At 47.4% G+C, this 12,816-nt stretch overlaps 1 protein-coding gene across 7 annotated transcripts in view; it reads left to right on the top strand.

Annotated features, from left to right (window-relative positions):
- LOC143370487 (A-type potassium channel modulatory protein DPP6) overlaps positions 1-12,816 on the top strand; it is an 89,827-nt gene that overhangs the window by 62,520 nt on the left and 14,491 nt on the right. For 4 of the 7 annotated variants that reach the window (XM_076815675.1, XM_076815673.1, XM_076815676.1 and 1 more), the window contains one exon: positions 299-543. In XM_076815675.1, the coding sequence (XP_076671790.1) occupies positions 442-543 (102 nt within the window). In that variant the 5' untranslated portion in view covers positions 299-441. Of the gene's footprint in view, positions 1-298; positions 544-8,511; positions 8,900-9,300; positions 9,748-12,816 lie in introns of those variants that run through there. The other 3 variants (XM_076815678.1, XM_076815680.1, XM_076815679.1) reach the window with 3 other exon arrangements.

The raw sequence follows: 12,816 nt of genomic DNA, 5'->3' as shown, positions 1-12,816 counted from the left end.
CTCTACGACCACTCGCCAATCGATGGGACACTGTACTACTTACGTGTCCCTGTTTTTACTCCTTGATACTATTTTTAATTCGCGAATACTCGAAAGCTTCGCTTTCTTGGTGTCTAATTACATCCCTCGCCTCCTCTGAATCTCTAAACACCTGCACCCACTAATCCAAAGACTGAATTATTCGTCAGAAAGTTCCACGTTAAAAAAAAACACCTAGGACGTTAGCCTTTCCATTTTAAAATGTATACGAAGGACACCAACGAGCTGATCGAAACCATCGTGTGTGACTTTGTTCCAGGTGAGGAACTGTGGATTGCTGGTGCTGGACCTCGGCCCCAGGAGTGGCCCGGGGGTTACCCTGGGGACCTCGGGGAACTGCTCGCGCAAGGACGAAGCTGCTAGGAACGACGAAGGACAGGGGAGGCGGAGGAGGAGGCCGCTATGAACGCCAGCGTCAACATCGAGAGGAACTCCTGGCGGCTGCCTCCCGACGAGACCGTCCAGGTCGCCGATCCCCGTTCAAAGTCAGCCCAGGTAAAAGAGGTAAATCGCTCCAGCGGCCCGTCCTGACATCCTCCTACCGTCGCTCGAGATTGCTCGTTCGCCGTTCCGTGGCGAATTTTGTCAGGTTTCGAACGCATGACTCTGTTGTAACCCTTGTCTCCCAAGTTTCGCCGTTCGTAGTGGGAACCCTTCTTTGCTATGAGACCTGGCCACTGTAGTTCAATGCACAGGGTGTTAGGTGTGTCGCGCGAGGGATGCTTTGGGTCAGAAGTCAGCTCTTTGCGACAAAACGAATGTATCTCAGAAGGGGAATGCGTGCCTTAGAATCGTTGCATTTTTGCCTCAAGAATCCCTCGACTATGCAGACGTGCACTTTTCGCGATGTTCTTATGTGTCTCCAATTGATCGTGAATATCGTCACCCGAGACTGTTCCACAATAACAAAGACAGATGTGATTGAAACGCATGTTAACACGAAGACGTTGCATCTCGACTGGAATGAAACTGACAGCCGCGACGTAGAACGTTTATTGGCATAGAATTTAGCGGTGTTAGCGCGCAGCATTGTGGCAAGCATCCACACGAAAAACGTGGACACTGTGCGGCAGTCACACTTCTCACAGTCAAAGGAACACGTTGACACAGTTTCAACGCAAACACAGAACACGACGACCACGCGCGAGACCGTAGCCTTCAGATTGATACACTCACTCTTGCGACCCAATTCCTAGGGACCATGAATGAAAGATAGGGATCTCAAGAGTCGGATGAAACAATTGGAGAATCGCAAGGTTAAGAAACCGCAGCGTTGCGAAACCGCGCAGCCATTCCGCGAAAGCATTCCGGATCACCTCAAGATTATTCCCCGGCATTAAGTCAGCCGATTTTCATTCTTTCCTGCCGACGAAAAACAGCTTAAGCGGAAGCGTCCACGTCTGCGAAGAGGAAAATGCGCGCGTCCTTTCCCGAGTTTCGTTGCCCTCCGTTTATTCCAAAGATCGGCTTCCCGGCCACGGCCGTTCTCACAGTTGAAAGCAGAGCTCGTTATACAGTGTCCAGAGTGCTAAAGTGGATTCTTCACACAGCGACGGCCGAATTAACGAAACAATTCCTGTAAACGAGCATGAACGTACGACTTGAAGACGATAGCGAACGTTAAGTCCCCTTACTAATTACAGAATCCGCTGCGAACTGACCCGTAAAACTTGAAACTACGAGTAGACTCGTCACGTTCCCACCATCGGCTTCAGTTGCCGAAAGTATAATCGTACAATTACCATAAACCCTACGAACTTCTCCAGGATGAAGACAAAAGGATGAACTTAAACGTGTCCCAACGCTCCAGCAACACTTCCCCTAATTATTCCGCAATAATTCCCAGTAACAGCGCCGAAAAGCTTTCAGATGGATAGCAGGAGCTATTCCCACCGAAACGCTAATAAATTCCAAGCGACATTCAGCCCGAGCCATTAGCTCGAAACCGTCAATTAATTAGACTTGCAAATAGCCGAGCGTCGAAAGACTCCGCCGCGCCGTCTCCCCGCGAAAACTCCGCAAAAACTTGCCGAGGATTTTGGGAACGGCTGAGAGTCCCGGGGCAGAAACAAAGACACGCTAATTACACGGCAGTAGGACGAGTAAATTAGAGGAGAGGATCCTCGAGTGAGTGAGAGAGACGGGATTCATTACGCAGACTGGCTGCTTATCTCCGTTCCCCTTTGTTTCCCCATCTCTCGTCGCGTAGCCGCGCGAGGTTTGACTGCCGAGATGTCGAGATGTCGCGAACGACCGATATCGCGACGTCTAAACGTCGCGTTACGAGCGGGGGCGTCTTCAACGCGCCCTCGAGAAAGTTAATTATGCAAAGGCGCGTCGCGAAGGGACCAGCCGGCTCGAGAACAGCCCTAGCCGCGCCATCTCGAGATGGGAGAGCGGACGCCTTTAAAAGGGGAGCAGAGGCTGCGAGAGCAGCTGATAACTGCCAACTGATTTTCCCCGATATAACGTGGGAACGGTGGCGCGACAGGTAGCTTTCTGCTGGAAAATCCCCGGCTCGCTTTCCACTTCGCCCCATCCCAGGGACAGAGAAATAATTTCGTTGGCTTCGGTGCCCGGTGCATTGCACGGAGTCGTGGAAATCACGTTAGAGGCTCGAAGGAATGGAGAGAGGAGTCCGAATGAATAAGTGGGAACTGATTTTCTTCTGTGTAATGCGAGGACAGAAGCAGCGTAGGCGGGGGCCTCAGTTTTTCAATGGAGAACGAATGCTATCGGAGTGTAAGTTTAACGCTGGATTCTTGGGGAATTCCTGCAACTAAGTTTTTACCCCATTGATTGGTTCTTCGAGGCGATTGAAATTCTTGGAAGTGGAAAGTTGCCTGAGACGGTGGATGAAGATAGTGGGGGGGAAATTGGCAAATAATTATCAGTTTGGCGGGGTCTTGGAACTTCCATGATTGCAGAAAACGCCGGTTCTGTTCGATTTCTCCTCGAGCTTTCGTGTTTGAAGTACGGGTGTTAAGGGTGCTAGGCAGTCGTTCCTGTCTAAAATGCAGCATTTCTGTTACAATTAATTACAAAGAAACAAATTGAAACAGAGACTTGTTCTTTGGCATGAAGGTTATTAACATCATAAGCTTTAAAAAATTTGTTTGTTTAGTTATAAATATGCATTGTATATGACGTTACAGATGGATCATTAAAGAGGCTTTTTAAAAAAAGTTTCGTTTGTTTTGCAGTGATAACTCAAAAAGGGAGGTTCCAATCGATTCAAAACAAATTCGAGCATCTTCACAAAATGTGCAGTTTCGGGCCAGACCTAAATTAAAGTTAATGAAAACTCATATTCTCTATGAAAAGAATTTTTACCATCCTCCAAGGCCCAAAAGATGAGATCTTAGTATATTATCATAAAGAATAAGAGTTTTCATTATCTTTAATTTAGATCTGGTCCGAAACTACACATTTTCTGAAGATGCTCGAATTTGTTTTGATCGATTGGAACCTCCGTTTTTGAGTTATCCTTGCAAAACAAAAGAAACTTTTTTCAAAAGCCTCTTTAATAATCCCTCTGTAGCATCACATATAATGCATATTTTTTACTAAAGAAAAAGGGTTTTTAAACTTATGATGTTAATAACCTTCATGCCAAAGAACAAGTCTCTGTTTCAATTTGTTTCTTTGTAATTAATTGTAACAGAAATGCTTCATTTTACATAGGAACGACTGCCTAGTACCCTTAAGTCGTGGTAGTCTGTTTTGGATTAGGTTTCGGGATATTCAGGATAACCAAAATTCCTGTGTACTACCAACACCAGTAGCTCGAATTTCGCGCGAATCCATACCGCGATTGCAATTATAATTATCAAGCAGAAAGATTCGTACTCGTAGGATGAAACGTAGCGTTCGAGTCCTCGAGTCTGGCTCTCGCAGTCTCGTACTACTTGCCCGATCACCCCTGCTGTTTACATTGCACTCGAGCCACAGGCTAAGCAAGTGGCAATCAGGGCACTCGTTAATTGATCAGCTGAGCACTTGGAGACCGGTGCACACCTGATCGATTAGAAAACGCTGATTGGCACCCACTTGCTTCTACAGATGAATGCAAAGTGCGAACACTTTTGCACCCCCATGTAGCCTCCGCTACTGAACTTAACGGTGCTGTACTTCACACCTCCCACGCGTTCATACCGCGACATAGTTCCAACTCCGTTCTTCACGACCCAGCAACTACGAGAATGTCATCGAGGGTGCATCAAAGGGGCATTCCCGACGCATCCACGAACCGAGAAGTTTGGAAATAGTTTCAGCGACGTGGTAGAATGTCACCGGTGGCCAGTGAGCAACTCTCGAAGGGCTATTATTTATAACCGAACACTCTCCTAGATATCGCGCGTACGTGTATAATTCCCATAGACGAGGCACGGGGAACGACGGCTGGAATTCCGATCGATAAAACTGAAGCCTTCAGCGCGGCGGGTCTAAATTTACACGCGAATGTCGAAATACGACTGCGTTGTTTGGATAATATTTACATACTCGCGACGACAATGTCGCCGAGGAACGCGGGCGGGGGTTGTCGCGCGAATTTTCAGACGCATGCAGATTTATTCATGAAAGCTCGCGTCACAGCTGAGGCTGCAATGTAACCGCAGTTTGCCCGCTCTCCCCGAATCCCCACGTTTTCGTAAACTGCACCCATAACCGGGCGTGCTTGACGGTCAAATGATTTTCACGGCTTCCTGCCTTGATCGCTGGATTTCGGCGAATAAAATTGATTGAATCTAACCTTCGGAAACAACGACGCCGCTACAGTTTCCAGTGCCTGTCGTACTAAAAATTCAATCGCAGAGTCCCTTTCAATCACTGGCGACGTCTCTATAGTATCGCAAAGGCACAGACTTGCAGTTCACTTCATCGTGCTTCCAGATCTTATAAGAATCTTATCGCGACGAGCTGTTCCTCGATTAAACGAAGTAGGGGAGACCGGGGCAGTTTGTAACACCGGGTAAATTGTAACGTAAGTAAAATCTTTTGAACGACAAATCTGGTAACCCACAGCATCCGAGAGCTGCTTGACAATATCAGCACCGTTGGGTTTACTGATACAAACAAGCGTTATGTATTCAATTTGTGGTTATAGCTGTGAATTTTAGTATTTAGAGCACGCAAGTAAATGTTGTCTTAACAATTTTATTTCAATTAACCGTCATTAGAAACCGTTTGAATTTTTGCTTTTTTGTCGCAAACGAATCAGTACACATTGGTTTATTATAATGTGTACGCATTTTAGTAATTTGATGTTTAGTTTCTCGGTTGCTGAGGTAAAACTCAAAAATTCAAGCTCGGGGTAAATTGCAACATGCTACTAGTTACTCCGTTCTAAATGGTGATAAAGCAAGCTATTTGCTGACACGCCAGAAAAAGATGCTCTAGACGCACAAGAGAACAATCGAGAATCGAAAAAGTATATGAAAGTATAAAGACAAAAGTAAAGAAAGCGAAAAAGAAGATTTTTATAGAATCAGATGCATATGCAATTATTGTTTAACTCATGTATATCAAATGTTTAATAATGATACGTGCTTTCATTTATATTTTTTACAAATGTTTATTTGTGTTCATGTTTGTATTTAAATAAGTAAAATAGATTTGTTTAAGATGAAGCTAGATCTCTAAGTGTCCAAGATTTTGTCACGTACTTTCACGCAATTAGTTCACCACATATGTAAGCAGTAAATCACGCAAATTATTTCCTGATTGAGGAGAACACTTTCGAGAAAAAACTGTGAAAACATTTTTCGTTACAATCTGCCCCGGTCTCCCCTACTTGCAACTGTTTCGACCCGGATCAGCCATTAACTGAACGAAAGCCTCGTCGAAGCCTCTAGCCCGACGAGCACGGCGGGAAACTACCCTCAATTACAATAGAAAGATCGAGCAACATCAATTTAATATCAGCGCGGAGCTGTAGTCGAGGCTCCACTTCCTCCAGGTTCCTCGGAGCGCGCAATTTAGCCGTGCACCGAGTCGGACAAAAGAATCGACAGGAGAATCCTTTTCTACAGAAGTCGGAGCGTGGAAACACGCCCTGTCGCTCTAATTGGTTGCGGCTGACAGCTCGGGAGCTTTTCAGTCCCTCCGTGGGACCGGAAACGTGGAGGAAACGACGCCTTTAACGACTCGCGCAGCGCTGTTATCGCGGCGGCGATCCATTAACGATGCAATCTCGCGATACGCCGTTTCGCCGCGACCTTCGCGAATCGCCTCCCCCGAATGCTGATCGAAGAACCCGGGTCCTCTCAGCCCTCCACCCCCGTCGACGCTTGTTTCGGGGTAATGAGGATTTTTTGCCTGTCGGCCAACCCTTCGAGCAGGGTTCGAACGGTCGCGGGAATGCAAACGGAGAAGCGGCAGATGCCGTCCAGACACCGCTTGCCTCTTAACGTCGTCAAGTGGAATTGTTACCGAATTCTGATAACGCGGAGGATACTTGACGGTGAGCTTTAATGGACGGAGAGGGTTGGTGGTGCAGTCTCTGGATCGTTAGGCATGATTTAGAGAATTCTGGGAAGTAGAATGATTCCTGCGAAGATCTGGGACGTTCGGCTCGACAGCCTTGGGGACTTGGTTCGGTGGTTGAGCAAATTGCAAGCACGTCCCCGCATGTTTGCGAATTGTTTCGCCGTGTGCGTGTTTACGGACAGTCTCTGCTCTTTACCTCGTTAACCTGAACAAACCCTGAGAAAGGGGGGATGTGTGCTCAGCGCAGAGGATGTTCCACGCAACGTGATCGTACGAAGTGCTTTCGAAATTCTTTGATCTTTAGGAACATTAATAGTGAGACCTGCACGCGCCAGAGATTCCAGAAGTCTATCACAGGCCAGCGTCGCGACGCGCGGAATAAAGTGGACCAGTTGTCTGCCCTATCACCGCGAAACCTCGACGAATAGGTGTGTGAGAAGACGGGAGAATTCGTGGGAGAGAAATCCAGGTTGAGGAGCTGCCTCTCCACACGCAAGGACGGAATAACTTGATCACTGTGTCACATCTGCGAGGGGCGAAAAGGCCTAGAGGAGGTTAAAGTCGCGGTTGGCTAATACGTGTGCGTGGCCCTTTGGGACGAACGAGAAGCTCGTTACACACTAGGCAAACCACCATCGAGCTATTCCACGTCAAAACGAATGGGTGAAAAATTTAGTTTCACCGATTCTCTTCAGAATTACAGCATTTGCCGATAACCTTGCAAAAACAGAGTATACTAAATTTCAACGGCCTATGTTAAATAGTTGTCGAAATATTTAATGTTAAAGTTTCGAAAATTCAAACAAAATCGGCTGACGCGTCATCACTTAAACTGTAATATCTCGGTCATTTTTGAAGATAATGCCACCGTCTTGGGTTCATTTTAAAGCTGAATGAATGCTTTCTCAAAACGTATATAGAATATTTTGTTTGTTGTTAATAAACTTAACAGTAATCGATGTCAAAGATTTAAATGGGTTGAAACAAATTTTTCTTTCAGTATTTTCGGTATTCTCGAGAAAAATAGTAGGAATATCTGCTACCTACTATTGCTAATCTTTTATATGGTGAGCAGATATTCCTACTATTTTTCTCGGAAATACCGAAAATACTGAAAGAAAAATTTGTTTTAACCCATTTAAACCTTTAACATCGATTACGGTTAAGTTTATTAACAATAAACAAAATATTCTATATACTTTTTGAGAAAGCATTCCTTCAGTTTTAAAATGAACCCAAGACGGTGGCATTATCTTTAAAAATGACCGAGATATTACAGTTTAAGTGATGACGCGTCAGCCGATTTTCTTTGAATTTTCGAAACTTTAAGATTAAATATTTCGGAAACTATTTGACATAGGCCGTTGAAATTTAGTATACTTTGTTTTTGCAATGTTATCGACAAATGCTGTAATTTTGAAGAGAATCGGTGAAACTAAATTTTTCACCTATCCGTTTTGACGTGGAATAGCTCCATCGCGAAAGCAACAACGGGCTCAGCCGACCATTTCATTGTCCACGATTGTCTGTGGGCCCTGCTGATGGGCAGTCTCCGTGGACGCGTGAAATCCACCCTGCCAGATTGCTCGGCGATCGTGGTTCTAATAACTAGAAGAAGTTCGTAATACAGCCGCGATGAAATCGGACGTTATAGCCGTCCGAGAGTCGAAAGTCGAGGACGCCTGGCCAGCAAATGGACCTCAACACCTTTCTTCTGTGATAAATGTCTGCTCAGACCGGGGGAGCCGTGCTGCCCTCTGTTTGGTCGATATCTCCTCACCAAGATTCCTCCACATTTATCCCGCGATATTCTGCCAGGTAATCTCAATGCTACGGTCGCTTGGAACCAAATTGCTGGGCCACAGGCCTGTTACTGGTAGTCCAGATGGATTTAGAAGCGCTTCAAGGTTTAAATTATTCGATATCGGCGGCGGAAGGGGTGGTGGGAGGGGATGGTGAGACACCGACGGAACGGGCCATCGAAACCCCGATGAAAATTCCACGAATCTATTTTCCCGTCGCTTGGTCGACGCGAAGCGAGGACGGTGTTCGCCGCATGTCCGACGAAGGGATGTATTTTTCGCGCTGCAACGTAACGTAAGAGACCCGCCGATGGAACTTGCTCCCCTCTTCGATTATCGACCCTTCTCGCCGAGTGCCCTCCTGACCCCTGAAGAGGCGAATCGGCATATGTCACCCCTTTGAACTTCCTGTCGAAGCAAAAAGAGAGAAACGGGAAGGAGGGTCCCTTTCGGCGGCGGGAAGGCATGTCAGTCCGGCATTGTCTTTCGGGGTGAAAGGTGCTGATCCAAGCTGGAGGGTCCAGCTTCCTCGTGAAATGAGACACTGCACGCGGCTCCACGGGCCACTGGTGAGCGGATCGACGTATTTCTTCCACTTCTCCACCGCGGCTGTCGACTTCTTCAGCTGGTGGAGCCTGAATAGAAAGATTCAACATGTACATAAACCTTAGAAGCGTGGAATAATAGCGATATCTAAAGGTACCGTGAACTGCTTCGAATTCTCCTTATTAGGGATCTGTCGCCAATAGCCGCGGGACTGTGGAAAGTGAATTGGAGCAGCGAGAAGCAATGCGCTCGTGCAAGAAGGGGAGCACGTACTGTACCTGCTATTTTTTCGCCATTCAAAACAGAATTGATTTACCGAGCAGAGGAGTGACGTAACGCGGCACGTGAGATCAATAGTATTTATAAAACATAGTGGCAAAACGGTCCGCCAGTTTCTCTGAGACCTATGCAGACGTACGTAGCCGCGGCGTTAATTGGAATCGAATTTATTCACTCTGCCTCCACATCCATCAGCCAGCTCAAAGGGGCCACGGTGCTATGAGCGATTTACAATACACCGCCTAATGCGCGTGTGTATATAATTTATAACACGTTAGCGGAGGCACGGGCGAGGGACAAAGAGAACACTGAGGTGTGGAGGGCAATGAGCCAGAAAGTCTGGCAGAAAGATTCCTCTCAGTCGAGCCTCGTTCCTCGGTGACGAAGGATTAGGCCTCGTTCGATACCTGACGGGCAATCGCGGACATAACGTTGTACAGTGCCGAAACGGGTGTCCGGTCGTGTGGAAATGAAGTGCTACGTGCGTGAAATGCATCTGATCGGGGATACGACGCGCTGATCGTGCTATTTCTGGAAGCTAACGCTAACGAGGAACAGCAATGGCCAATACGCCGCTCAATTTGTCAGAAGATAAGCAAACGACTTCGCGTCGAATTCATTTCCACGCTTTTCACGCCCAGCGTTACCTCCACACGTTTCTCTGGACTCCCTGCAACAATCCGAGACTACGATCCACGAACATTTTCCAAGCATTTTCCGCCGTCCATTAGATCCCATTTTGCCCCGCAATATTCGCCATGTTCTTTCTAACCTTCTCTGCTGTGCTTCCACCTCTTTCGCTCGAATTTGGTTTCCCGATGCTGGACGAGGTGCCGTAGCTTTGCACGATCAAATGAATACAGTACCTACACTTGATCACGCACATCGGCGGAAGCGCAGAGCCTCGCGGCGCGACCCTTCGACGATTCTCGCCTCGTACTATTGCTCAATTTTCTCGGTCGCGCGAACATTCGGCAATAACTGTACCCTTGTCCCGTTCGCACCACCCGCGTCTGCTCGATATTGCGGCGGTTCAAGCGACACTCGCAATAACAAGACGCGATGCGATCTGAAAGCTCCGGCGCTCTCACCCTCGAATATCAACGATTTTTAATACCCGCTGATCTGACGTCGTACGTGACGCCGATATGAATTTGGATATCGTCGATGGCAGCGGATCCGGCCGGATTTACGGTGAAGTGAATTGACATTGATTCGCGGGGAAGCGGGTGGTAGAACAGTCGGGAGGAGTCTGATAATAATTTATGGATACTTGGGTGGTTAGAAAGAACGAGGGCTCGAAGAGTGTTGCCCGAGGGTATTCCCTGATAAAGTTTAATTACAGGAGGTACCCCAGCGTCAACGCGGAGTTTACCTTATTACTAAATCTAAAACTAGCAGTCGGTGTTTTCCCAAGTGTTCCCTCAGTATTCTCGAGCCTTCAGCTAGTTGCAACACCAAGTCTTCTTCGGAGTTTCTCCGTGCGCCGCCAATAACAACAAGCGCTGTTTAATCAGCCGTGGCAACTTCGTCCACGACTGGAAATATTAATTTCTTTCTCGTCATTTGACACCACAAGTTATTTAATCTCTGAATAACGGGATACATCGAAACTGGAGAGTAATACGCGTCGATATTATGACGATGAGAAAAAGTTTCGCCCCGGTTAAAGGCCGAAGGAATTCGTGTACGCCTATAATTCTGGAACGTCCTGGAATCCGATAAAGCTCGCAGGATTCCCTGGCCCGAGCCACGGCCCGATATTCTCGCTCCTGCTAGCGTTTCGCGAGCCAATAAACGTTACGTTATCTAGCGAAAATTTTCTGCTCCCCTTCCACCCCAGCTATCAATGAAATCCGGTCGAAAGAAACATTGCCACGGCTTGGCTGCAGCTTATCGCCTCCCATGTTACCAACCTTTCCAAGCTGCTCGCACTCGTCTGTGTATCGCTTTCCAGCGGTGATGTTTTACTGCCACGGATAGTCGTCGCTTTGACGAGAACCTGATCGTTCGCATTCATCATATATTTCACATTCAGATTCTCAGAATGCACGTTATAGCGGAGTACCTACGCCTCGATACCTACTGAACTCTTTATTTCACGAAACTTTTATCTGCGTTCTCGAATAATTCTTTTCTCTTGCTTGGTCATTTCAAAGAGATCAGTCGTCATCGTTTAATTAGCATCGCGTCTCGGTAATTAAAGTAGTAGTCATCATTCTTTAAATTGCCCCACTTTTCACCCCGAATTATTCACTTCTCCGCTGGAAATTTGGGTACAAACAATTTCTCGGTGACTTGAAAGGATACTCGCATTGGAACATGCGTTTCGTATTTAAGAATGAAATCTTGACCAGGCTAAACGAACCGGCCAACAGCCAGTAGCCGCGGGCGACTGTTGGCCAGGCTTCCGTTGGACGAATATTGGAAAAGCCCGAAGAAGGTTTCCAACGAAAAGTTCAGCGTCGCTCTCGAGACGTCTTCCGAATATATGTTATTTCCATCGGGGACGCGGCACCGTTGTAAACATGCAAATACCGCAGTTACGCGAACCGACGAGTGCAGCCTCGGCGCTATACTTTGCAAATAGCAGCGTCCCCGTGCGCCCGCGCGTTCCTTTCGTCCTTTTTCGCCTCGGTACATTAGTGCTTTACATTATTTACGAGCGCCGGTGAGACACAATGAGCGTAAATAATGCACGCGGCCACCGGCTTTGAAAGTCGGTGAATTTTGCAAAATTCGCTGGCCGGCCTCCGTTCCGCGCCGATCGACAACAGGCCGGGCTACTTTCGTTGCGTGCTTGGTGCCTGGAAAATTGCACAGAGGCGCGGAAATCGAGTTGGGAACGGGGCCAGGAGAGCAGCAGTGTTGAATTCAAATGAAATGTTTGCGTTTAATAGGAACTCTGCTTCTGTTTCTGTAATGACGGGGGCAGACCGAGGATTTCTTCCCTCTACGACGCGCTTATTAAACATTTAACTAAGAGGGATGGTCGCTGATGCAGCGATAGAGATGGATCGGTAAGATCTGGCGTGATGAAACAGGCAAAATAGTCGAAGTGTCATCAGGACTAACATCGGCCATGCTTTACCCGAGATTCAAAGTATTTACCGAGTAACAAGTTGCCTGCAAATCGTCGCGTTGTAGGCGAGTGTCATACTCCAGCAGAGCTCTGCAAGTGCAAGGCAACGGACTGGAACAGCAATTTTTCCGCCGTTCGTTCAAAGGACCAAACTGAAGGGGGGTTGGAAGGTTCGCTGGTAAAGAAGACCACGGCGGAGCCTAATTGGAGCGAAATTATTCCGCGTTTCATTATCGGAGATCGGTATCTCCCGAATGTCAAAGTGCACGGCCATTATCTCCACGGTCGATTAATTCACCCCCTCCCCGTCGATACATCAATCGAAACGCATCGACACGACCAGAGCTCGCTTTCGGCGCTCCCTCTTTTCGCCATTGCATTTGCAAAGCGGCACAATAGGGTAATCCCGGCGCAACGGTGCCGGATATTCCATTTTCCGACTTCCAATTTCCATTCCCGCGGCGCCCTCCCCCTCCTTCCCCTAGCAAGGGCCATATTGTAGCTGGGGAATATAAACCAGAAACGACGGCGAGAAGTGTGAGCCTCGTGTACAAAATACTAAACCCCACGGAAGACCGC

The sequence above is a fragment of the Andrena cerasifolii genome, chromosome 6 (genome assembly GCF_050908995.1).
Source record: "Andrena cerasifolii isolate SP2316 chromosome 6, iyAndCera1_principal, whole genome shotgun sequence".
NCBI classification, from domain to species: domain Eukaryota; kingdom Metazoa; phylum Arthropoda; class Insecta; order Hymenoptera; family Andrenidae; genus Andrena; species Andrena cerasifolii.
The sequence above is the reverse complement of the archived record's forward strand: the minus strand, read 5'-3'. Positions and strand labels throughout refer to the sequence as shown.